We start from the raw sequence: 27,904 nt of genomic DNA on the forward strand, positions 1-27,904 counted from the left end.
TCTATGAACTCTTCTGGCTTCTTGGAGAAACGGCTCCTTCGCCACGCTTTCTCCTGCCTCAACTCGCAGCCTGTCAGCACCTCGTTCTACCTGGCCTGGTTCTCAGCAGATTTCTCTCAGCTGCTCCCCCGTCTCGCCATCCAGCTTTCCTTCCTTCTTGGCCCCTGTCTTCCTCCCTGTGTCTTTCCGTGCTTCATCTTTTATAATATGAAAAACAGTCCATGAGTTTCAGGTGTGTGTGTGATTGTGACTGAGTGCCTGACCATGCCTGGACTTATTAGTGGGACAAGGCCAGTACATGCTACTAGTGGTAATCTTCCTAGTCTCAGTCTTCCTCTTCTATGTCTCGATAGTTGGGCTGATTAGGAAAAGAGGTCACTTATGGGAGTTGTAGTATCCCATAAAGGTAGAGGGAATATGAGGTAAATAACTCTCAGGAAATGGGGGATAGCATGTCTCACCTTCCGGTGTCTCCTCCCCACTCCTCAAGCACCCCCTAGCCAGGTGATCCTCCCTCTCTTGTCCACCCCAAGGGTCAGGATCCAATAGCGATGGCCCTTCCCTGACCACCTGAATAAGGGATACCCGGGGGCTGAGTCATGAAACACAATGGAAATCCTTGTGCGGACACTTCATGACCATTGGGAGTGATTATGAGCTGTTTTCCAGTCCATATTGATTCTGCTTGTTTTTGCCATTACTAAAGATGCATGCAGATTGGGCTTGACTACTCTCTTTGGACCTAAATCAAGACTGACTTGCATGTTGTTGATCCCATTTTTTTAACATCTTAGTGCTGAGGATGAGCATACATAATAGCCCAGCAGTTTAAAGACACAGGGCTTCATTACGACCCTGGCGGAAGACCATGGTGCTGTTAGCACCATGGTCCATGCCGGTAAGTTACCGACTCCGCCATGGAGAAAGGGGGAATTACCACCCCATTACAAGGTTGGCGGGGCGGTAATTCCCCCTTCCTCCATGGCCCTTCCCCATTCCCATTTTTGCCCTATAGGGCTCAATGGGAATGGGGAAGGCGCTAAGTATGGTGCCGCAAATTGCGGCACCGTAATTAGCACCAAGGTCTCTTTGCGGGTCCCTACTTTAACGGCTGGTCTACACCAGCCGTTAAGGTCGGGTCCTGCAAAGGGACCTCGTAATTAGGCGCTAATAGGTTAACAGCGCCGCAGCCTTTTACGGCGCCGTTAACCCATTAGCGCCTGGGTCGTAATGAGGCCCACAGTAATCTAAAAACACTGGCATCCTTTTCAGAACTTTCTACTGGCGCCAATCAGGACTGTGGAATTCCAGACACTGTTAGCTGGTAGTTGCCTAATATTCCTCTTTCTGCAAAGTCAGTCCACCATGAACATTCTAACTGCATGCCTGCAGCTCCTTTTCAATTAAGCAGAACTGTTCCCTGCCTTCGCCCCATGCGGCCACTGATGTCCCTGCTGGCCACACCCCAGTCCTTCCAGCATCCTTTCTCCCTTCCCTCTTTTGAAAGGCAAGGCACAGTGAGAGCAAATTAGCTGCTCATTAACACTATTTGGTTAAGTGTTGAAGCAGGGAGTTGAGCCAAGGCTATTTAGCCACTTGTCCACATTCTTTAGCATCTCTATTTGTGCAACAAAATACAATTAGTTGGGAATATTTTGATTTCAAGAACTGAAGTGTGATAAAATAACTTGTCAAATATATTTTTTAAACCCGTACAAAAACAGGCTATGCAAAAAGCGTATGATTGTAGCTTTGTTTTCCCCATTAGTGCTTTAATAAAAACTGTTCCTATAATCTACTTTAAAGGCTTCAAAGTGTCAACCTCAGAAGAATGAACAGCTAAGATTCCAACGCCAAACTGCTGTGCACACAAAGTTGCCCAGAACAACCACTTTGACTAGCTGAGCTATATTCCACTCCCTCAGAGCTGCATGGACAAGGTTCGATCTGGAATGTAGACTGTCAGAGGGCTGGGGGGGGCGATAGTGGGGGCCATTTGAGAACATGTACTCTCCTACTGGAAACGCTGTCTATTACAGCCCCCTCCATGGAGAAGGTTTGCTCAGACAGTGCAAGAAGGAGATGTAAAAACAATGCAACTAGGCCTGGCCTGGACAGTCCTTGTCACTGATAGCATTTGCAGTGGGCTCAAGGGTGTCCAGTACAGTATGTGTTGCAATGTGTCCAGAAGTGTGCTTGTTAACTCAGTAGTTTTTCTTCTAATGCCAGGGTATCTTCCAGGGCTCCCACTGCTGCCACTGCCAGGGCACTTCAAAGTAGTCAAGGAGAATAAGGTTCCATGTGATTTCTTAGAATTATTTTCATCAAAGTAGAAATCATTTAATGTTTTTTGTTCTACTGGAAGATTTTCCTGCAAATATATGCAGGGGAGACCCCACGCAGACCATCTCAATCCTTTAAGCCCCCTACATTAATTATTCACCCAAACCCACCCCACAGATATATTTCCGGAAAAATCCATTGTAAACAACGCAATGATTTCTACCTCGAGTAAATCTACTGGTGCAAAAACTCCCTATACTAAGGAGAAGACGAGAAATGGAAGGGGATGAAGAAGACAGAGAGAAGAAGAATGGAGTGGGTGGAAATCATGACGGTGAAAATATACACAATCTGAGAATGAATTAGAACTTGATTAGGGACACAGTGAGAAGGGTTATTAAGCAAAGACAGATTCCAGGTGGACAGTCGCTGTCCCCTTCCCCCAAAATGTCTTTGTTATAAATCTATTTTATTGACAATTGTAAAGAGGAAACAAGTAGTATACAGCATGAAGAACAAAAGGTTTAAAGGTTCTGCAACAGGGGTCCTGTACCTTATCAGCTAGCAATTTCAAAACGTGTTCACTAAGAGTCAATAGCTCCATCAGTAACGTACATCCTAAGTCAGCCCGCCACTCATAAAAATACAACACAAAAAGACAAAGGATCACACCTGGCAGAAATCAAGTGGCGAGGTTAGGAAGGGAGAAAGAAGAAGAAAGAGTAAGGGAGAGCTGCAGAGCAGGGAAAACAGACCAAGAGCACCGCTTCCACATACAAGAAGAGTAGGAGTCCCCTGAAGCACGACACTGAACAGCACCGGGGTCACACTTTAACAAGGCACGCCAGTCTTACTCATACAGATCTACAAATTAACAGTAGATGCCTTGGGATTTCCAAAAGGTCACCTTTCTGCCTTTCCATGGCTTGCCAAAAGACACATTCCAGTAAGCCACAAACCAACGCAGGTGCTCTCAGGGCTCTTCCATATTTAGTATCTTTTTATTCACCATCAAACCAGTTGGAAAGTAACTTGTTCTTCGAATGTATTGTGTTCTGCCACATATTTCTCATCTATGATAGACATTATTTTACCCCTCCGCACCGCTTGGCCTTCTGTCCTTCAGCCAAGCTTTGGATGTCCCCACAATTGCTGCAGAGAGATCCTTCCTGTTTCCCATCCCTTTTCTCACAAGGTGCACTCTCCTTTAATTTCTCTGTCCCATTTTGGCACTGGGATCCTACACTCATCAGAGTTTCAGAGAGGTAACCATCCTACAGGTCTGAAGGGACAGGATGTCTCACTAATTGTTGAGAGTTTGTATATTATAGAATACATTTTTTGGAGGGATCAGATTTGGCAGCTGGCTCCTTTTACAAATGCTCCTTCTGACATTTAGGGTAAATTCAGAAGTGGAAATGTAAAGATAGACCCTCATGGAATAGGGTTAAAAACGAGCCTTGTTAGTGTTGATGGACATTAGAAAATAATGAGAACCTTTTTTGGACAGGGGATTTTGTACAGGAATTGTGTACAAGGCGATATTTAGTGCAGCATAAATGGATTTTTTAGAAGATCCATTATTTATGTCATCTTTTTGTTAATTTTGTTTTAGAGGTGGAGTTCTTTGCAGAATCTGGAAAGCGATATTGAAATATAGAAAATTGCTTGGCGAGGCACTGCAATCTGAATATCAGACATCTTACGACGCTACCATTGTGAACCAGTAAAATCCATACATTAAAAGCATTTCCTAAATTATTTTAATTTTTGTACAATGTATATAGATTTTTGCTTTTTTGCAAAACTCAGTGAATGTAAGTATTTTTAGCAACAAAATGAAGTAGTACTGTACAATAGAATGCAGCTTAAACTGTGCACCATCCACTCAGATGATCTCTTCCTTGTCACAAACAGTATTGAAAGAAGTCTGACAGTGTCCAGTTCTCATACAAAACATGAAGAGAAAAACTTAGTGGAAACTCAAGGCATTGGTTTACAATGGCAAATATTCATGTAAAATATGGAAACATTGTAAACAATTAAATGTTTGAAATCTCATATTTGGCTGCATGTGTATTTTTTGTAACAGACAACCTTGCTTGCATAGCAAAACTTTGAAAGTTGGAGTAATGTTCACATTTCAACTCTTTTCTGTAAAATGACACCTGTCACTTAAGTCATTATAGAAACTGTTGACCAGACAACCACAAAGAAAGGCAACCAAGACATCTGTTTAAGTGAAGTTACATTTCTGTTAGTGGTAATGATTAACCTTTTCACTCCCCTTTAGGACAAATAATTAAGGGATTAGTCAGATACTACCAATAATAAAATTACAAATGTGCATTTTAACAAACGGACAAGCACATAAAATAATGAATAGGCCATTATCCCACCTCAGCATATTTCTGCCTCATCACATTTCCAAAGCCAGACCCTCACCGGATCCAGGCTTCGGACCCAGGCTTACAGTTCCTGGGATAGGACATGGTCACATCATTGTTTGCACAATGTGTGGATTGTTTTTTCAATGAAGACTCTGATTTCATCCCCTCGTGAGACCTGGGGGCCTATACACGCCACAGAGTGAGTCACACTATATGTAAATTCAAAGAGTGGTACAACCCTGAATACCAAATTAGCATGGATTTTAGATGGTTTGTAGGAATCTCTGCTGCATTCATGGCATCTGGACACAGGGCACAAGCGTGTGTTGTAAGGGTCGAGGGATGCGAGGGTGCCCACCGCATGTATGGTATCTGCACAATGGGCAAGCGTTAGTGTTTCCGAAGTTCAAGGAGAAGGCAGTCTTCACCAACATACAATTAAATAACAGAGCAAAACATTTACTTAAAGCAAGTTAAACCTGAGCTTTGATCGAGGGAGAGTCGAATGAGATGGAAGCTGTGTGTGAAGACTACCTTTCAAAAGCTGAGGGATTAAAGTAACTGAAACTACACTTTTTTTTAAATCAGTGCTAAAGGATGCATTTGGGCCCACATGGGCATGAATACTTACAAAGTGGTTTCGGGAAAATAAAGGGAAATGGCATCGAAGGCGCTGTTCATTAAAATAGCTACACCAGTGTTTTTAAAATAATGGAGCGGGATAAACTTATCATGCTACAAGGTTTGGATAGCCACTCCTAGATCCAACATATGTCCTAATTTCCATAGGGAAGTATTGAAGTCCTTACACTGAAAGAGTCAATGATGCATATCATTGGGTGAATTGCTTTGATGCCGTATCTTTCTAAAAACACCAAAATAGAGGACTTTGAGAAGGACTAAAGATAGATGGCTGTAGTCACCAGAGATAGAAATCATGGTGCATTCTCAAATCAAAAGCAATATGTCATCTGGGCCCTGAGGGATGTTCCCATCAGTAATGATGTGGATCTGATATGAGTGGAAGTGGGGGTGGGAGGAGGTTAAAGCTGGTAATAGAATGTATGCTGTTGAAACTGGATTCCAGACAGTTAAAAACAAAGGCTTGACCAGCCAACGTAGATGCAATGTAGGGTTAAACAAGGAATTGGAGTTTAAATAATGTAGCGTCACAAATGTAAAAGACTGTCAAGTACTCCAAAGATGAGGTCAAACAAGTAGAAGATGTGAGGACACTTGAGGGCGTCCTCACCTCTTTCCTCAATATATCCTTCTCCCAGGGGGCTAAGGAAAGGGCATCACTTTTGGATCAAGACCTTGGCAGTGGATATGCGAAGGAGGATCAACTGGGTGGAGAATTCTCAGGGAGTGGGGATTTGGCACCCTTGGATGAGACGTGGTATCCCCCAATTCCCTTTCATAGGTAATCAAATATCCCCCAGGCCTTTATAGGGTGTTACCAATCCTGACAAACACACATGCACACACACACACACTCTTTTGGTACTGGGACAAAGAAGAGTACCAAACACCACTTGGGTACTGGGACGGGCAAAAGGACAAGACGAACAACAACATCGAAAAGGGACTTCCACAAAGACAGTGAGCGGCCTATTTGTGAGAAGACCAATCAGTCTGGCGGGGAACTTTAAAATCAAGAGAAAGAACAGTGACACTGGTGCACACCTATAATTATATAGGTATCTTACTATGATGTCTAGAATGATAGTGAGGTGCAGAGGAGAGGAACACAACCCTGACACTAGGTTGTGAATGTCATGAGAACAAGAAAAAACAGTGTCCACAGGCTGTGGAACACTCGCGTCCCCTTCACACTCAGGTGTATTGTCAAAGGACAAACAATAAGCGATTGTCTTACAGGGTGTCTAGCCCCTACATTTTTAGGATAAAGAGTAGAGAGTAGAGTAGTAAGTGGACACACCGCTTGTATTCCTTAGGTGAGAGTGAATTACCTTTAGACCAGGTGTTTAGTTCATTATCTCATATATACTTGTCAAAAGCTTTCTTTACAAAGAATGTATTCATGTACATCATTCTTATTCACAAATCAACAAATGAAAAACAAATTATTCAATTGTCCAGTTCCAAACAAAAAGTTAGTGCAATATTCAGTGTATATTGACCATTACATATATGTTTCGTATACCTTAACGTGTTTCGGGACTCTAGTTCCCTTCTTCAGGAGCAGAAAAAGTGCTATAGCATGTATCCATTGTTCGTAATATTCTTCTAATTCCTTCAAAGTGATCTCTCATTGGTGCCTGATGGCGATATTATGGTGATGGTATTCTGATGAGGATTCAGTGTGGATTAAAGATGGGTTGGACATCATCCTGGAGTGACCTCCTTATTTCCTCTGGGATTCGTTGTGCAGTTTCCCTATTTAGCCATTTGTTCTTTTCTTGGTGTCACATTCTTTATCAGACTCTAAGTTAGATTCCGAATTGGGATCTTGGAAATGAAGGTTCATCATATGGCAAACGTCCACAATCTGTAAAGGTAGCAGCCTTAGTTGTGCGGCTAGAGGCCCTTTTCCCGCCTCGTGCTATTGGGAATGTCAGTTTCAGGGGCATCTGCTTTTAAATGTTGCAAGGGGAACCGTGGTAGCCGTATGACTTTAAAATTCCCAGGACCCACGAAGGAGGAGTCAGAGTGGCTGAAGACAGCTGGGAGAGCCGGAGCCACAATCGGTGGCGTGCGCAGAGGCCAGAGGTTTGCAGGAATACAGGGGAGTGCAGAGTTGAGGCAGAGAAAGGAGGATACAGTGTGAGGCAGAGGTCCAGGCTGAACTTCTGGAGTGAATCAGATGAGAGCCAGAGGACCCGCGAGGAAGTGCCTGACCCGCTGATAGCCTGCCTGTGAAAGAAGCGAAGCCAGCGAATGCCAATAAACCACAGATGCTAGATGCCGCACAGAGAAGTTGAAACGTGGCAGGCGGGAGACTCGTAGAACCGCCGTACACATAATCCGGTGAGTCTGCCTAGAGATGAGGGCCTGGGAACGGCGAGCCTGTATGAATTGTTGAACTTTAAGTAATTTTTAATACCAACCTGAAAGATTTAAAACTCGATAAGGAAGAAAGTTGATGTGATGAATGTGTTTGAAAGACATTGAACTTTAAGAATAAACTTGGCCCAAAGCAACAAATGAATCATAATGCAAAACAGTGACCAGCTTGAGAAAAAGTAAAAAACGAATATTGATACAAATCTGGTGGGTGAAGGAAAGCCTTAACAGATGAAAGGTAGCCAAACCCTTATGGAGAAACCACATGAGAAATTGGGATAAGAGAAATCTTTTCACCTGGCAGGCGAGTGAATCAGGCTCCACTGTAGAATGGAAGCAGTGGCATCATGCGCTTAAAGGAACTGATGAAGAGCCCCAAATAATGTGTATCGGTTGCATGAACTGCAATGGGTGGGCCGTGCAGTAAAACAACTGCGCCTAGACCGAGGACACATGGCTATTGAATATAAAAGGAAGTTTTGTGTTACAAGAAACTGGCAATCAAAGATATTGGAAGATTTGTGTTTCAAGTGAAAATAACTTTCATATTGTGAACCTTATGATCAGTAAACAGAGGAGCCGGGATTTATCACAGGTAACTGAATTTTGAAGACACTGAAAGAACTTGAAAGCTTGGGGAACGGAGCCGCTTTTTGAATTGCGACCGTCTTGAAGCCTGAAGAAGGGAACCCTGTTGCAAGCCAGGAGCTGGAAGAGGCTGTGAACAGTTATTGTGACTTATAAGGAAAACTATCTTGAATCTTGGGGAAGAGATAATTCCTTTTCCAACCCAGAGCTGGAAGAAGCTCTGAACTTGGAGGTGAACACTTTCCAGTTTGACGCTGACATCCCTACACTTTATGTACAAGTAGATGTGAGGGCAAGTATATGTTTTGGACACAGACAAGCATTTACTTTGGGACTTCCTGACACAGAATATCCTTAGTTTCAGTTTGTTGGGGAAATCCCACTTTAGCATAGGGCAAGACAGGCCTCCCCCCCCCCCCAACCCTTTTTACGTTGAATTAAAGTCTGTGTCTCCTTCACGATGCCTTAACAAAGCCAACAATGCAGATTTAGAGGGGTTGCTAAGAAGGAATAATGTCAGGATTGCTGGTATCGGTAGGGTCCTAGCCACTTGAGTGTACTTCGAATGTATGGGTACACCCTAAATAAAGTTAACATGAAAAGTTAAACCAAACACAGCATTCAGCAAGGTGGCGTAGTTATTACACACACAACAACACGTGTTGCACCTCAAATCACGTTCTCAGTATACAGTGTGTGTATACATTCACATATGGAACCACTGTAACATATAAGCAAAGCAATTTGAAAATAATGTTGAGCCACAATGCCTATGGAAGTGAAGAGAAGAACGACTGAACTCCAAAGTGAAAATAAATCCACGCAATAAGAATACAAAGGAAAAACAGACAACAGTTTTATCACAACACAATGTTAGCAGATGAAAGGACGGATAGAAAAATAATAAGCAACACAGCTGCTGGACATATCTGGTAAAATCCCATACAGCAATGAGGGGCACAGTGGCCAACATGAATATAAATGCATAGAGAAATTAAGTGGAAAGAAGGAAAGAACAAATAGTCAAAATATTGTGTGTTCGACCATAGAACGGAGCAACAAGACTATCAGACAAACCTATATGTTGACTAGAATACTACTCATAGGGCCTCATTACGAGTTTGGAGCTATTAGCTCCATGGCTGCCTCCAAACCAGGCTCCTTTATCGGGTTCCTGCAATAGGGACTTACCGGGTCATTCCGACATACGAGGACCCGATAAGTCCTCCTTGCAGGAACCATTCTCCATTCCCATTTGAGCCCCCATGGGGCTCAATGGGAATGGGGAGGGAGGTAACAACGGGCACATTACAAGTGTCCCGTTGTTGCCTCCCTCTTCCCCTCGTGGGACCCGGAAAAGACATCTGGTTTCACCAGACATCTGATCCGGGTCCCGCAAAGGGAACCTCATAATACGTGCTCCCGTAATGAAGGGGGCCGGTCCCTGACTGGGCCCCTTCATTAGGGGAGCGCAAGCCTCGTAATGAGGCCCATAGTGACTATGAGAACACTGCATTAATTGGATCAGACATTATCCAAATTATGTCATAGCATTGCCCAAGCAAGTAAAACCAGATTAAATATCAGTGATATTTTCTTGACAACAAGCAAAGCAGCCAAATGAAGAGGAGGTGAAGAAACACATCTATATCCTACTGGAAAAAAATGAAAAAAGTTAAGGCTGCCATCTAGAAAAACCAACTCTAAAACCTCATTTTTTCACACACACTTCTACAGAAACTCACAACTACATCTCTGCACAGCAATCTGCATGCATTTCACCACACTACAACAACATATAAACAGCACATAACCTTGCACAACAGAACATGGGAATTGCACCAACCTGAAAATCACACCTAAGCTCAGTGAACGGTGCAAACCGAACTGAAACTATCAACAGGACATCACAACTCTCACTTTACCTATTCCCGCTATATCCTACTAACCCTCTCAAATACACACCAGAGTGCCAGGGGAAGTTTGTGGTTATTCAATATAAGGTCACCTTATGGGTGTATGGTGTGAAGGTATTAATAGAAGGCTGATTGTGTGTCTATTTTATGTTGTTATTTAATGTAAGGTTTGGTGGCAGTAGTATTTTGAAGTTATGTAGTATATGGTGTGATTATGGTTTTATATGTTGAGGTCGTTTAGTATAAAGTGTAAATATTGTTTCTTTTGATATGTAATTATAAATGTATGTTTTGAGGTTTTATAATGTAGCATGTGATTTTAGGTGTATTTTTCATGTGACTCAACAGAAGGTGTTATTGTGGTTGTATGTTGTGAGCTTGTGTGCTGTAACTTCGTTATGGGTGTATATTTTAAGGTCATAAAATACATTCGCAAAATAATACCATTTATTGGACTAACTGAAAATATGAGGAGATGAAATAATGCATTAGCCTTCAAAGTCACATAGATCTTTCTCATCAGACAGCCTAAGGTGATCATAAGTGTAGGTTTCCAGTTAATGTAATAAACACGGCACTGAGATGTGTTCTGATGGTTTTTTTGTTGATACCTCTTTTTAAGGTGAGTTAAGATTATCCACTGTTAGTTTAACTGTTGTTTTCATTTTTTGTAATGTTTATTTTAATGTTTTTTTCTGTTTAATGGTAGGTTTGACTTTAATGTTGGAAATTACAACATTTATAGATTGTACGTTTTTATAAATAGGAAATGTAACTACATTTCCACTGTTTTCTATTGTTTTGAAAACTCCATTTGTATATGTTATTCTTGGTTACTTTTCATATTTGACAGTACATAGGTTTCCAAAAAGATATGGTGCCTTGGGTGTTGATCACAAGGGATTATACAATTACTTTGCCCCGTTTACTTCAACCCCCTAAAATGTCAACTTATTTTTATTTCAACCCCCTTTTCCATATATATATATATACATATATATATATATATGGGATAGATATAGTGTATAATGGATGAAGGGGTGGTGCGGGAGGGTTTCCCCCTCCATATATATCGGGTGAAAAGGGGGTCAAAATAAAAACATCTATTAGTTCGATGTCAAATTATGTAATCAACCCATCTATAGTCTCATATTTTTCATATGCAAATGGCCAACCCACTGGTGCCTTTCCCTACTGTGTACATACTATGGATGTCATTTCAAATCAGCATCTTTTAGTTCTATGTCAAATCATGGCATTAACTCATCGATATTCTCATATTTTCCATATGTAAGTGGGCAATACACTGGTACCTTACCATACTGTGGATGTCCTCTTGTTCAGTTCGAAGCAACTCCAATTCAACGGGATAATCCCACCTGCAATGAGATACATGATCTCTTTCACATTTACTGTAAACTTCTGTTCATATTGTGCACCTGTCTCTCTTCTATCTGTTTCACTGATAAGCATTCCCCATTTTTGATGTATTGCCTTTAAGTCAGATGCCCTATTTCATATTGTTCAAAACTTGCTCAAAACTTCAGATCTAGTGTGTGTTCTCTCGCATGCTTGCATGGATATTTGGGCGAATGTGTACTGTTTTCAAAATAAGACCTATTATGAGATATTGGAGCCTTCCCATTTTTTTTATTTCTCACATTTTTTGTACTAAGAAATAATGTATTAATACTTTTAACAGGCCATTCAGAACGATTGCTTCTTGTAAACTGCTTACCCCAAAGTAAAAGATGTTACAAATATGTATAAAAGTCCTGCGAATTCTATTCTAGCCATTAATCAATCTTAAAAATGAATACTCACTCAAATAAATAAATAACATAATATAATCTCCTGTGCACGTTCATAATGCTATTCCTTATGTATCATTTATTATCCAGTATCTGGTAACTGCAATAAAAGGGGATCTAGCCTTTTCAACGAGAGGAGGGAAGTATTAGCACAGTATAGTGAGTGGGGTGTTGCGGGGTACACCCCCGCAGTCTTTTCTTTTGTTTTACTTACCTGCAATGCGACCACCAAAGGTTCAAACTTTTGGTGTTCGAACCTTTGGTGGTAGCATTTTTAGAACTTTTTGTTCATGAAATCGTTTAGATACAGCCTTTTTTACAATACCAATATAGTACCTTCTTCCTGTTGTTCTCTGTCAAAATCTAGGTGGAATCTTCACCAAACTTGCCTCAACACCAGTGAAGAGCTTTGTTAGGAAAGATTTCATAATTGTATGTAATTTTCCCTTCATGTGGCAACCCGCAAACTTTTTGCTGTTGTTTTACACCCTGATCTAGACTTTGCCCGAGAAGCGCAGCCTTCCGCCGCACTCCTCTGGGCTTTCGCTCAATTCTTATGGGGAAACTGACATGCCCGTAAAACAGTCAGTACTGGGAGACTTTGTTTCCCTTAGTCCTTTCCTCATGTTGCAGCTTTTGTGCAACATGAAACAAGAGTGCACCATAAATTACATTACCGCGCTCTTGGGTCTCTAGTCATTCCAAAGGCCCTAGAAACTCTCGCTGGACTTATTATGAAATGTGCAAGTGTGTCACGGACGGGACTGGTGGCAGCTATCGTTTTCTTGTGTTTTGAACCCTTTTTTGCCATTTATCCGCGCTTACCGCATTTGGCATGAATAGGTGGCCTGGCTCACAAAAATGGCCATGCCACGAGGTTCTTTGTCCTGTCCGCTGACCGTCTTGCCCCTTCACCTTCCCCCAGGTCGAGCCGACCCGGGGCAGTCCTTATTTGGTCATGCACTTTCCCGCAAAACACAATGCTTTCGCAGGCTTCTGCATGCCTTGTGTGTGCCTCCGGGATGTGGGTTGGGATGTCTGGTCCCAATACACATCCTGGGTGCCAGAGAGTCTAGAGTGTCCTGAATGCCTGGGACCACTGTGGTCCGTGATAGGTCCACCTATGGTGTGAGTGTTTGTGAGCAGATCTCCCATTGGGCCATATCCGTTTTGGCGCGAAGGGAACTTTGGATAAGAGGAGGCTGAAAACACCACTACCAGGTCGATCTCCTGAGTTTACACCGAACAAGGGATAAGGAGCCAAGTATCCTGCAACAAGAAGCTGAGTCGAGGAACCGCTGGTGACCCGCTGAAGGTTTGGCACCCTGAACTGCTGTCGTCCTGCGAGACCCCTCTGCATATGATCATCCTAGAAGGTCTGCGAAGGCGCTCCGACCCTTTGGAATAGTGGGATCAACTATTCCCGGCACCTTCATCAAACCCTGCAAGTAAGCCTCTTCGGAGGGTTCAACCAGTGGGCTGACCATCTTACGCAGGACGCTTTGCTCTGTCACCGCCGCCGTTTCGGGGAAGCCCTCGAAACTTGGTCTACAGCTTGCTCTGCGTCCACGGCACCCTCACACCAAATTCGTACACTTGGCATTCCCAGGTCTGAAGTGCGCCCGGACCAGAGTAAACGCGGTTGCCATGTTGTCCTGCTGTGGTAACAACCTGTGCACGTCCGCTGCATTTGGGACACCCTCTACCCTGCATCCTGCTACGCAGAATCTACACGGTGTCGAGACGTCCTGATCATCGCAGCTGAACCTGCCAGCAGGGTGAACTGAACTGGAGAATTGTGGGTCTGCCTGCGTCGAGAACCGGTGAGTAGTCCATACCCCAACCGGTGGCTCCTCGTGCAGGAGCCTGTTTCTTTTCTACCGCTGTTGCAAAATAGCGACTCCATCCCGCACTCTCACCCTGCCTCTGCCCACCAGTGGAGGCCTTGCTTGAGTAGTGGGGACTTGTTCTGCATCGCTTCATTCACCTTCCTGAACTGCGTGATAATCTTGAAGACGCCCTCCTTTGTCCATTGGCACCAGCGCGTGCAGGTACTTTTGAGCATAAGGCTCCTCTCTTCGTAGGGCTCGGACTTCCTCCTAGTTAGGTGTATTTCAGATGTTGAACTGGGTCTAATGATTACTTGCATTGCCTGTTTTCCTCCCCATCTAGGTGGTCTACATATTACATGCTCCTAACTCCTTAGACCCGCGGTCTTGTATATAAATTGTATTGATTGTGATGTGTTGGTTTACTTTAGTATTGTGATTCTTTGCTATGGTCCATGTTACAAAGGCCTTGTAATAAATGTGTCTATATTTTTAATATAACACCTGTCTGGAGTAATTTGTAAGTGTCCTTGCTTTGTGTGCTCATTGAGGTCTTTCCGTCACCCTCACCCCTCTTGAGTCTTAGTCTTGACCGCCGCCATCGCTACCCTGATTGGTCTGGCTTGTCCAGAGGTTACCCTGTTCAAAGAAACTAGGCTGGCCTTCTGAACCTCTGCCCCTCCAGGTCCGAGTTCAGAAATCCATTTTAACAAATTGGTGTACAGCGGTGGGATACGACAGAAGGTATCCAGTGTTGCGCACGAGCGAAGGCATTTCAAGTTATTCCTAACAGGACACGTAGTGAATTGTCGTAGTATAACTTTTTAAAGGCAATAGTCCTATCTAACAGTATGGAAACAAGTACCTTGTTAACTTTAAATGCTTCTAAATCCGAAACATTGAAAAAGATGTGTGCTGAAAGAGGTGTCTCCTCGCAAGGCACAAAAATGGAAATGATCCAAAGAATCATGGTGTGGCAAGAAGCTCAGTTTAGCGCTATAGCTTCAGGGGACAGTGCAGAAGGAGGTGGGGCTGCTCTCACTGGTAGAACTGACAGTTCTGCCACTGCACTGGTCCACAGCAACCATGAGGACAGGGCGGATGAAATGTCCAACGTTTCCTCTGCCAGTGCTGATGGGGAGGCCATACTTGAATTCAAGAAGCAAGAGCTGCTGTTTCGGCAGAAGGAGCTTGATTTCAATATGGCCAAACTAAAAATCGAACAGGCAGAGAGACATGGATCACCAGTTGGAACTGGCCAAGCTCCAAGTTGCCAATGTATCCAAGGGTCCTGGACATGGGTCTGGGGCCTCCTCTCATCCAAGGTTTCCAAAAGATCTGCTCAGTGTGTATGAGGAAAAGAAGGACATTATGGACTGGCTGAATACATTTGAGTATGCATGTGAAGTTCAACAAGTTGACAATGCTGATAAAATTGCCTGGTTACTTAGCAGACTGCCCCATTCTGGCTGCAGTGCCATTATGGAAATGTCGAAGGCTGAGAGAGCAGATTTTGCTATGTTGAAGCAGACTCTCCTTTTAAAGTTTGGAAAAACTCCTGCCCAATACTTAAAAAGATTCAGAGAATGTAAGAAAAAAGAAGGTGCTACTTGGGTATCTTCTGTAACTGAATCCTTAAAAAACTTGACTGGCTGGGCCGAAGGTTATAAAGTTTCTACCTTTGAAGGTATGATAAGTCTTGTCATGCTGGAACATATTTTTGCATCTTCTTCCCCTGATCTTAAGCAGCATTTGGCAAATTCAAAGGACATAGATCCTAAGAACTTTGCCATTGCAGCAGATTTATGGGTGTCACATCGAGTGTCCCATAACGACAAGACTCATCCTGGTAAGCAGGAGGAAGGGAAAAAGTCAAAAGATAAGGAGGGTGGAGAAACTGATAAATCTTCTTCCCAAAAGGGGCACAAAAAGAAAAATAAGGGTAAGACACAAGAGAACTCACAGGGTAGTGGAGGTCAGCCTCCGAAACAGAACTCTGGTTATAATAAGCCTCCCTATGTAAACAGACCCAATGGATCTTGTTTTGCTTGTGGAGCAACTGACCACGTGAAGGGGGATCCCAGATGTAAGGTCAAAACCTTGGGGGTCCACTCTGCTAATCTGGCCTTCTCCTCCTATGAGGAAGAAGAGATTACCGGAGCAACCTTCTCCTCAGACTCCTTCCCCAGTGGGATAGAAGCTGAGGTAGGTTTAGTTTCCCTGGGTTCCTGGGAGCCTATAGTCACAGGGGGTTATGCTAGGATTCCAGATAACACCAAGCAATACTTTAAAGACAGTGTGCTGATCAATGGAGTAGATACTCCAGCTCTTAGGGATAGTGGGTGCAGCCGCACTGTAGTGGATTCTACCTTGGTAGACTCAGAGGAAGTTGCCAGAGCTACTCTGATGCCCACTAAGTTGGCTGCCGTCCCACCTCCCATGTTCCCAGTAATACCTGTGAATCTTACTATCAATGGTACAGCAGTCTGGATTCCAGTGAGCATTCAGAGGAGTGTCCCAGGAAAGGTCTTGTTGGGCAATGATCTCAGAGCTTTAGGGCTTGTGGGAGATACTGCTGACAGACCCTGCACAAGGTCTCAAACAAGGGCAGCACTGGCCAAGACCAATGCTGTACCCCAGCCAAAGGGGAAGCCCAAGGCTAAAGAAGTCAAGAAACCAAGAAGAGGGAAAGAGAATATTCCCCCTAACTCACCTACCAGTGCGGTGGAGGTAGTTTGTCAATCACCCGGACCTGACGAGGAGGTGGTGATGCCTGAAGTGTTTGACCCCAACGACCATCCTGAACTAAACGATCTGTTAGTAGAAGGTGGTCCTGACAGGGAAGAATTCAGTAAAGGCCAACGTGAGTGCCTATCTCTGGAAGGCCTAAGGAGACAGGCCTGTTCCCAGCTTGAGGGTGAACCTCCTGGGAAGCATTGGATTTATTGGGAAGGTGGACTCCTGTATAGTGAGCCACAGATTCTACAGAAGGAGACCATAGGAGGTTGGTGGTTCCCCATGCTGTTAGACCCTTCCTCCTGCAGCTGGCTCACAAAGTACCCCTTGCTGGTCACCTTGGTATTAAGAGGACCAAGAAAAGGTTATCCATGCACTTCTACTGGCCCAAGATGGGGGTGCAAGTAGAAAGTCACTGCAGGAGTTGTGCCTCCTGCCAGTTATCTGGTAAGAGTGGTTCAACAATTCAAGCTCCATTGGTACCACTCCCAGTTGTGGGAGTATCATTCGAGAGAGTAGGGATCGAAATTGTTGGTCCCCTTGACCCCCAAACATCCTCAGGCAATAGGTTTATCCTGGTATTGGTCGACCGTGCCACCAGATATCCTGAGGCCATCCCATTGAAAACTGTGACTGCCAAGTCAGTCGCAAAAGCTCATCTTTACTAGGGTTGGCTTCCCTAAAGAAGTTGTGTCTGACAGAGGCAGCAACTTCATGTCGAAGTATATGCAGGCTATGTGGAAAGAATGTGGGGTCACCTACAAGTTCTCTTCCGCATACCACCCCCAGACCAATGATCTGGTGGAACGGTTTAACAGAACGTTAAAAAGTATGATTGGGGCTTTGGAAAAACCTCAGAGAAGAAAATGGGATCTTCATTTACCATGCTTACTGTTTGCCTACCGAGAGGTACCACAGGAGGGTGTTGGCTTCAGCCCCTTCGAACTTCTGTTTGGTCACCCGGTGCGGGGACCTTTAGCCATAGTCAAGGAGGGATGGGAGATGCCCACTCCCCCTATTACTACCAACGTAGTAGACTATGTGTTAGGGCTCAGAAAAAGGCTGGTACTCCTGATGGGTCTGGCTAGTGACAATTTGAAGGCAGGACAAGCCCTGGTGAAACATTGGTATGACCAGAAAGCTTCCCTCATCAACTTCACACCTGGTCAGCAAGTCCTGATCATGAATCCCATAAGGCCTAGAGCTTTACAGGATAAATGGTCAGGCCCTTACACAGTGGTGGAGCCCCTGGGCGAGGTAAACTATTTAGTGGACCTTGGAAGGCCTGGACAGGCTCCAAAAGTGTTCCACGTAAATAGGCTGAAGGCTTTCATCCCAAGAGTCGAATTCGCAGCACTGCTATTGGCTTCCGATGTTGAGGAAGAGGAGTCTGAACTGCTCCCTGACCTGTTTCAAAGCAGTCCTTCAGATAGCTCCTTTGAGGGTGTCCGAGTGGCCCCTCACCTGACTTCTGATCAGCAGACTGAGGTGAAAAGTTTGCTTAGGCAATTTTCCCCCATGGTTTGACAGTCCCCTGGTGGTTTGACACCTTGGTGAAACATAATATAGACACAGGAGACAGTGTAGCTACCAAATGTAGGGGATACAGGATGTCAGACAAAGTACTGTCTTACATTAAGACGGAGGTCAACAAAATGTTAGATCTTGGGGTGATTGAACCCTCTAGTAGTCCTTGGTCCAGCCCTGTGGTTTTGATTCCAAAAGCAGGCACTTCTGAATTGAGGTTCTGCATGGATTACAGGGCTCTGAACGCTGTCACCAAGACAGACGCACACCCTTAGTCTCAAACAGATGAGCAGGTGGATACCTTGGGTGCCTCCAAGTACCTCAGCACGTTTGACCTCACTGCAGGCTATTGGCAAGTAGCCCTCACAGAACATGCCAAGGAGAAGACAGCATTCTCAACTCCCGAAGGTCTTTACCAGTTCGGGGTAATGCCTTTTGGGTTGAAGAATGCACCTGCCATTTTCCAGAGGCCTGTGAATCATGTGTTGAATGGGTTGGATGAATTCTGTCTTGCATATCTGGATGATATAGCAGTTTTCAGTGCCACCTGGGAAGATCATATGAAACACCTTGGGATTGTGTTACAGGCTCTTCAGAAAGCCCACTTGACCATAAATGCCAGATTGGACAAGGCTCAGTGGTTTCCCTTGGACATGAAGTAGGTGGAGGGTGGATACAGCCTCTACCCAGTAAAGTACAAGCATTACAATACTGGCCTACCCCCACTACACAGACCCAAGCGAGAGCCTTCTTAGGACTCACGGGGTATTACAGAAATTTCATGGCAGACTATGGCACCATAGCTGCCCCTCTGACTGCTCTCACCACTCCGAAGAAACCCAAGAAGGTAACTTTGACTAAAGAGTGTGAGAAGGCCTTCAATGGCTTAAAATACTCCTTGTGCCAGGCCCTTGTTCTCAGGGCCCCTGATTACGAAAGACCTTTTATTGTGCAGACAGATGCCTCTGACACTGGGATAGGAGCTGTACTATCACAAGTAGATGAGATGGGTAAGGAACACCCTATTGGTTTCATTAGTTGTCAGCTTAAGGACAGAGAGCTCAGATGGTCTACAGTAGAGAAAGAATGTTTCTCTGTTGTGTGGGCCCTTCGGAAGCTGAGGCCCTACCTCTATGGGACCCACTTCACTGTGCAAACTGACCATAAGCCCTTAAAGTGGCTAATGAACATGAAGGGAGAGAATCCAAAGTTGCTTAGGTGGTCCATAAATCTGCAAGGCTTTGACTTCACTATTGAGCATAGGCCAGGTGTCCAACATAGCAATGCTGATGGGTTGTCCAGAAAGTTTAACCGACCTGAACAAGAAACTCATCCAGGGGAAGATTAGTTCCCCCTGTCCTTAGTCTGGGAGGGGCGAGTGTTAGGAAAGATTTAATAATTGTATGTAATTTTTCCTCCATGTGGCAACCCCAAACGTTTTGCACTTGTTTTACACCCTGATCTAGACTTTGCTAGAGAAGCGCAGCCTTAGGCCGCACTCCTCTGGGCTTTCGCTCAATTCTTATGGGGAAACTGAAATGCCCTTAAGACAGTCAGTACTGGGAGACTTCATTTCCCATAGTCCTTTCCTCATGTTGCAGCTTTTGTGCAACATGATACAAGAGTGCACCGTAGCTTACATTACCGCGCTCTTGGGTCTCTAGTCATTCCAAAGGCCCTAGAAACTCTCGCTGGACTTATTATGAAATGTGCAAGTGTGTCACGGACGGGACTGGTGGCAGCTATCGTTTCTCTTGTGTTTTGAACCCTTTTTTGCCATGTATCCGCGCTTACCGCGTTTGGCACAAATAGGTGGCCTGGCTCCCAAAATGGCCATGCCACGAGGTTCTTTGTCCTGTCCGCTGACCGTCTTGCCCCTTCACCTTCCCCCAGGTCGAGCCGACCTGGGGCAGTCCTTATTTGGTCATGCACTTTCCCGCGAAACACAACGCTTTCGCGGGCTTCTGCATGCCTTGTGTGTGCCTCCGGGATGTGGGCTGGGATGTCTAATCCAATACACATCCTGGGTGCCAGAGAGTCTAGAGTGTCCTGAATGCCTGGGACCACTGTGGTCCGTGATAGGTCCACGTATGGTGTGAGTGTTTGTGAGCAGATCTCCCATTGGGCCCTCTCCGTTTTGGCGCAAAGGGAACTTTGGATAAGAGGAGGCTGAAAACACCACTACCAGGTCGATCTCCTGAGTTCACACCGAACAAGGGATAAGGAGCCAAGTTTCCTGCAACAAGAAGCTGAGTCGGGGAACCGCTGGTGACCCGCTGAAAGTTTGGCACCCTGAACTGCTATCGTCCTGTGAGACCCCTCTGCATCTGATCGTCCTAGAAGGTCTGCGAAGCTGCTTTGGCCCTTTGGAATAGTGGGATCAACTATTCCCGGCACCTTCATCAAACCTTGCAGGTAAGCCTCTTAGGAAGTGTCCCTGGGCCAACCAGTGGGCTGACCAGCTTACGCAGGACGCTTTGCTCGGTCACCGCCGCCATTTCGGGGAAGCCCTTGAAACTTGGTCTACTGCTTGCTCTACGTCCACGGCACCCTCACACCGAATTCGTACACTTGGCATTCCCAGGTCTGAAGTGAGACGAGTGCACCCGGAACAGAGTAAACGTGGTTGCCTTGTTGCCCTGCTGTGGTAACAACCTGTGCACGTCTGCTGCATTTGGGACACCCTCTACCCTGCATCCCGCTATGCAGAATCTACACGGTGTCGAGACGTCCTGATCATCGCAGCTGAACCTGCCAGCAAAGTGAACTGAACTGGAGAAGTCTGGGTCTGCCTGAGTCGGGGACCGGTGAGTAGTCCATACCCGAACCGGTGGCCCCTCGCGCAGGAGCCCGTTTCTTTTCTACCGCTGTTGCAAAATAGCGACACCATCCTGCACTCTCACCCTGCCTCTGCCCACCAGTGGAGGCCTTGCTTGAGTAGTGGGGACTTGTTCTGCATCGCTTAATTCACCTTCCTGAACTATCCTGATATCCTTGAAGAGGCCCTCCTTTGTCCATTGGCACTAGCGCATGCAGGTACTTTTGAGCATAAGGCTCCTCTCTTTGTAGGGCTCGGACTTCGTCCTAGTTAAGTGTATTTCGGATGTCGAACTGGGTCTAATAATTACTTGCACTGCCTGTTTTCCTCCCCATCTAGGTGGTCTACATAATACGTGCTCCTAACTCCTTAGACCCCGCGGTCTTGTATATATATTGGGCCTCATTACGAGTCCGGCGGTAAAACCGCCTGGTTACCGCCGGACTCGTATTACCATTTCGCCTCCGTGATTCCCGGAATTACCGGGGCATTACAACCCCGGTTTTCCAGGAATCACAGAGGCGGAATAGTGTAAATCCCCATTCCCATTGAGTCCTATGGGACTCAATGGGAATCGGGATCATGGAAACACCGGCAGCATCTTGTAATGCTGCCGGTGTTTCCTCGTCCGCCTGCATGCGGGAGGTGTTAAACCCGCCAGGTCAGACCTGGCGGGAACATCACCTCCCGCCTGCAGGGGTCGGGATCAGGCGGTCCGGAAACAACGGTGGCGGCGGGTTTACCGCCACCGTTATTTCCGGACCGCCAGGGTCGTAATGAGGCCCATTGTATTGATTGTGATGTGTTGGTTTACTTTAGTATTATTGGGATTCTTTGCTATGGTCGATGTTACAAAGGGCTTGTAATAAATGTGTCTATATTTTTAATATAACACCTGTCTGGAGTAATTTGTAAGTGTCCTTGCTTTGTGTGCTCATTGAAGTCTTTCCGTCACCCTCACCCCTCTTGAGACTTAGTCTTAACCACCGCCATCGCTACCCTGATTGGTCTGGCTTGTCCAGAGGTTACCCTGTTCCAAGAAACTAGGCTGGCCTTCTGAACCTCTGCCCCTCCAGGTCCAAGTTCAGAAATCCATCTTAACAAGCTTCTAATAGGATAACGCACACCAGTGATGCAAAAAGATGAAGCTATTTTTCACATTTTCTATTTTTTATATTTATAGTGGAGACCACCATCATACTACTGTTTTTTTGCCTTCCTTTAAATCAGTATTATTTACACAGGTCAGATACAATGTTTCTTATTGTTTTCTTTTGATAGTGAATAAACTGTTGATTATTGCAAGGTTGAGTTGATATTTTGGTATGAATGAATATATGACTGGAACGCAGCATAATTAGCTTAACATATCTGGTGGGTGGTGTGAGGCAGGCATGGTACCACAAGTAAGGACACAGACACAAAAGGTACAAGTTTCAACACCTTGATTAGGTCTAACTGGTGTTGGAGACTTCCTAACTGGCCCTAATTCTATAATAGTCTCGACCATCAAAGTAAAATAAAATGGTCCAAGTCAGTCAGTCAAGAAAAGGTAACAGTCTGTGTCATAAAGCTATACCTGCCCTCATGTTTCACAATAACTAAGTGTTGGAAAATAGATGAACCTAAAGAGTGTATTAAAAGAATGTCAGAATGGTAATGAAAGTGGCTCACCATTCCCTTCCCCAAGTTCAGTTCAACAGGGTTCTTACAAAGTTCCTTCAAGGTGGGTAGTTTGCACAGTTCACAGATCTCCCATAAATCTGTTAGTCTTTCCTTGCCTATTTCAATGTCAGTTCAATATGCAACACAATTCTCTTCAAGGGATTCTTTCAGGCTTCCCTCACCCGGCTTCAAACAGCTCCCCTTCTCAGAGCTCAGGGAAAACTCCCTTCCAACATTTGTATTTCTCTTTCACAATGTTCACCTGTCAGAGACCTTTGCAACCACAAGGTCGGAGTGGTCACTCTGACAGCAAGGGCCTTATTATCACCTTGCCAGAGACCTTTGCACCCGCGCAGTATTTTCAGCCCTGTGCATGACCACTCTGAAAATAGGGTTGCTTTCTTATCATGCGTGCCTCTTGCACTTGGTTTCACAGAACGGGTCCTTGACCACTGTGTTCCTCTTTTCACAAAAGCATATAGTTCATCAGGACGGGCCCACGGCCACTCTGTTCCTCATGTCACAAAAATGTCCATTTGCTTTCACATTAGCCTCTCGAATCTCTGCACGCTCTCGTTCCCTCATGCTCTTCCCTTGAATGGCTTTCAACACATTTCACTTTCATTATTCACTAGTCTTGTATCTTTTACAGAGCGTTCAACAACATTACTTCTCACACAGCACTGCTCCGTTACTTTGTTTCTCATTGACTCCCTCGCCAGCTAAATACTTTCAAGCTTTCAATTCAGTGTCTTTACCCTTCAATGCATAGCCTTGCGTGTAACACTGTAGCTTTCACATTCACATGTATCACAAACCGGGCTCTCCCTTTCTTTGAACTCACTGGTTGCGATTGCTTTCGCGTGTCCTTCAGTTTTCAACTCATTGAGGTCAGGGTACTGCCCACATGCCCTTCAGACACTCCTGGGTGGCCTCACGGCCCAGGCTAGAAAATGAGCAGCTTGCTGGTGCATGGAGTAAAGGGACTAGCTGGCCTCTCAGCTACTTTCTATGAACTCTTCCAGCTTCTTGGAGAAACGGCTCCCTCGCCACGTTTTCTCCTGCCTCAACTCGAAGCCTGTCAGTGCCTCGGCCTCCTGTTCTCCCTGGCCATTCTCTCAGCTGCTGCTCCGTCTCGCCATCCAGCTTTCCTTCCTTCTTGGCCCCTGACTTCCTCCCTGTCATTTCTGTGCTCCGCCTTTTATAATTTGAAAATCAGTCCACGAATTTCAAGTGTGTGTGATTGTGACTGAGTGCCTGACCATATTAGTGGGACAAGACCAGTAAATGCTACTTCCTAGTCTCAGTCTTCCTATACTTTGTCTCAGTAGTTGGGCAGATTAGGAAAAGAGGGGATTTATGGGAGTTGTAGTATCCCATAAAGGTAGAGGGAATATGAGGTAAATAACTGTCAGGAAATGGGGGATAGCATGTCTCACCTTCCGGTGTCTGTTCCCCACTCCTCGAGCACCCCCTAGCCAGGTGATCCTCCCTCTCTTGACCACCCCAAGGGTCAGGATCCAATAGCTTGACCCTTCCCTGGCCACCTGAATAAGGGATCCCCGGGGACTGAGTCATGAAATACAATGGAAATCCTTGTGCGGACACTTCATGACCATTGGAAGTGCTTATGAGCTGCTTTACAGTCCATATTGATTCTGCTTGTTTTTGCCATTACTAAAGATGCATGCAGATTGGGCTTGACTACTCTCTTTGGAGCTAAATCAAGACTGACTTGCATGTTGTTGATCCAATTTTTTTAACATCTTAGTGCTGAGGACGAGCATGCAGAATAGCCCAGCAGTTTAAAGACACAGTAATGTAAAATACATTGGCATCCTTTTCAGAACTTTCTACTGGCGCAGCCAATCAGTACTATGGAATTCCAGGCACTGTTAGCTGGTAGTTGCCTAATATTCCTCTTTCTGGAAAGTCAGTCCACCATGAACATTCTTCCTGCATGCCTGCAGCTCCTTTTGTATTAATCAGCACTCCTGTTCCCTGCCTGCCTTCGCCCCATGTGGTCACTGATGTCACTGCTCGCTGCACCCCAGTCCTTCCAGCATCCTTTCTCCCTTCCCTCTTTTGAAAGGCAAGGCACAGTGAGAGCAAATTAGTTGCTCATTAACACTATTTGGTTAAGTGTTGAAGCAGGGAGTTGAGCCAAGGCTATTTAGCCACTTGTCCACATTCTTTAGCATCTCTATTTGTGCAGCAAAATCAATTAGTTGGGAATATTTTGATTTCAAGAACTAAAATAAGGGTCGGTTTTATAGAGCTGACTTGCAATGTTACATAAAGTGTGATAACATAACTTGCCAAATATATTTTTTTAACCCGTACAAAAACGGGCTATGCAAAAAGCGTATGATTGTAGCTTTGCTTTCCCCATTAGTGCTTAAATAAAAACTGTTCCTATAATCTATTTTAAAGGCTTCAAAGTGTCAACCTCAGAAGAATGAACAGCTAAGATTTCAACGCCAAACTGCTGCACACACACAGTTGCCCAGAACAACCACTTTGACTAGCTGAGCTATATTCCTCTCCCTCAGAGCTCATTGAACAGGGTTCGATCTGGAATGTAGACGGTCAGATGGCTCGGGGGGGGGGCGAAAGTGGGGGTCGTTTGGGAACATGTACTCTCCGACTGGAAACGCTGTCTATTACAGCCCCCTCCATGGAGAAGGTTTGCTCAGACAGTGCAAGAAAGAGATGTAAACACAATTCAACTAGGCCTGGCCTGGCCAGTCCTTATCACTGATAACATTTGCAGTGGGCTCAAGCGTGTCCAGTACAGTATGTCTTGCAATGTGTCCAGAATTGTGCCTGTTAACTCAGTATTTTTTCTTCTACTGCCAGGGTATCTGGCAGGGCTCCGACTGATGCCACTGCCAGGGCACTTCAAAGTGGTCAATGAGAAGGTTCCATGTGATTTCTTAGAATTATTTTCATCGAAGTAGAAATCATTTAATTTTTTTTGTTCTACTGGAAGATTTTCCTGCAAATATATGCAGGGGAGACCCCACGCAGACCATCTCAATCCCTTAAGCCCCCTACATTAATTATTCACCCAAACCCACCCCACAGATATATTTGCGGCAAAATTCGTTGTAAACAATGCAATGATTTCTACCTCGATGAAATCTACTGGTGCAAAAACTTCCTATAATAAGGAGAAGATGAGAAATGGAAGGGGATGAAGAAGACAGAGAGAAGAAGAATGGAGTGGGTGGAGCAGGTTAAAAGGAAAATCATGAAGGTGACGGTGAAAACATACAGGATCTGAGCGTGAATTAGACCTTGATTAGGGACACAGTGAAAAGGGTATTAAAAAAAAGACATATTCCAGGTGGACAGTCGCTGTCCCCTTCCCCCAAAATGTCTTTGTTATAAATCTATTTTATTGACCATTGTAAAGAGGAAACAAGTAGTATACAGCGTGAACAACAGAAGTTGTAAAGGTTTCTGAAGTCATAAAGTGGCATGCAACGGGGGTCCTGTACCGTATCAGCTAACCACTTCAAAATGTGTTCACTAAGCTAATAGCTCTGTCAGTAACATACATCCCAAGTCAGCCTGCCACTCATAAAAATACAACACAAAAAGACAAAGGATCACACCTGGCAGAAATCAAGTGGCGAGGGTAGGAAGGGAGAAAGAAGAAGAAAGAGTAAGGGAGAGCCGCACAGCAGGGAAAACAGACCAAGGGCACCATTTTCAGATACAAGAAGAGTAGGAGTCCCCTGAAGCGCTGCACTGAACAGCACCCGGGTCACACTTTAATAAGACACACCAGTCTTACTCAGACAGATATACAAATTAACAGTAGATGCTTTGGAATTTCGAAAAGGTCACCTTTCTGCATTTCCATGGCTTGCCAGAAGACACATTCCAGTAAGCCACAAACCAACACAGGTGCTCTCAGGTCTCTTTCATACGTATTATCTTTTTATTCACCATCAGACCAGTTTTTAAGTAACTTGTTCTTCAAATGGATTGTGCCCGGCCACGTATTCCTCATCTATGAAAACATTATTTTACCCTTCTGTACCGCTTGCCCTTCTGTCCCTCAGCCAAGATTTGGATGTCCCCACAATTGCTGCAGAGAGGTCCTTCCTGTTCCCCATCCCTTTTCTCGACAAGGTGCACTCTCCTTTAATGTCTCTGGCCCATTTTGGCTCTGGGTCTGAAGGGACAGGACGTCTAATTGTTGAGCATTTGTATATTATAGAATCCTTTTTTGGAGGGGTCAGATTTGGCACCAGGCCCCTTTTAAAAATGCTCCTTCTGACATTTAGGGTCAATTCAGAAGTGGAAATGTAAAGATAGACCCTCATGGAATAGGGTTAAAAACTAGTCTTGTTAATGTTGAACGTCATTAGAAAATAATGAGAACCTTTTTTGGACAGGGCATTTTGTACAGGAATTGTGTACAAGGCGATATTTAGTGCAGTATAAATTGACTTTATAGAAGATCCATTATTTATAACATCTTTTTGTTAATTTTGTTTTAGAGGTGGAGTTCTTTGCAGAATCTGGAAAGCGATATTGAAGTACAGAAAATCGCTTGGCGAGGCACTACAATCTGAATATCAGACATCTTACAACGCTACCATTGTGAACCAGTAAAATCCATACATTCCAAGCATTTCTTAAATTATTTTCATTTTTGTACAATGTATATAGATTTCTGCTTTTTGCAAAACTCAGTGAATGTAAGTATGTTTAGCAACAAAATGAAGTAGTACTGTACAATAGAATGCAGCTTAAACTGTGCACCATCCACTCAGATGATCTCTTCCTTGTCACAAACAGTATTGAAAGAAGTCTGACAGAGTCGAGTTCTCATACAAGACACGAAAAATAAAAACTTAGTGGAAACTCAAGGCATTGGTTTACAATGGCAAATATTCATGTAAAATAAGGAAACAGTGTAAACAATTAAATGTTTGAAATCTCAAATGTGTCTGCATGTGTATTTATTATAACAAACAACCTTGCTTTCATAGCAACACTTTGAAAGTTGGTGCAATGTTCACATTTCAACTCTTTTCTGTAAAATGACACCTGTCACTTAAGTCATTATAGAAACTATTCACCAGACAACCACAAAGAAAGGCAACCAAGACATCTGTTAAAGTGAGATTACGTTTCTGTTAGTGGTAATGATTAACCTTTTCACTCCCCTTTAGGACATAAGGGATTAGTCAGATACTACAATTACAAATGTGTATTTTAACAAACGGACAAGCACATAAAATAATGAATAGGCCATTATCCCACCTCAGCATATTTCTGCCTCATCACATTTCCA

General features: G+C 44.4%; 1 protein-coding gene and 1 long non-coding RNA gene across 3 annotated transcripts in view; one reads left to right on the forward strand and one right to left on the reverse strand.

Annotated features, from left to right (window-relative positions):
• LOC138526401 (uncharacterized) overlaps positions 1-11,586 on the reverse strand; it is a 309,600-nt gene extending 298,014 nt beyond the window's left edge. Inside the window, exon 1 of the long non-coding RNA XR_011283570.1 lies at positions 11,523-11,586. This is a non-coding gene — a long non-coding RNA (uncharacterized lncRNA). The remainder of the gene's footprint in view (positions 1-11,522) is intronic.
• Positions 1-27,552, forward strand: part of MAP3K15 (mitogen-activated protein kinase kinase kinase 15) — a 1,358,420-nt gene extending 1,330,868 nt beyond the window's left edge. Inside the window, exon 29 of one of the 2 annotated variants that reach the window (XM_069637110.1) lies at positions 27,105-27,552. In XM_069637110.1, the coding sequence (XP_069493211.1) occupies positions 27,105-27,219 (115 nt within the window). In that variant the 3' untranslated portion in view covers positions 27,220-27,552. Of the gene's footprint in view, positions 1-3,898; positions 4,345-27,104 lie in introns of those variants that run through there. The other variant, XM_069637109.1, reaches the window with a different exon arrangement.
• Positions 27,553-27,904: the final 352 nt, after the last annotated feature.

The sequence above is a fragment of the Ambystoma mexicanum genome, chromosome 7p (genome assembly GCF_040938575.1).
Source record: "Ambystoma mexicanum isolate Mex_15411 chromosome 7p, UKY_AmexF1_1, whole genome shotgun sequence".
Taxonomy (NCBI): Eukaryota; Metazoa; Chordata; class Amphibia; order Caudata; family Ambystomatidae; genus Ambystoma; species Ambystoma mexicanum.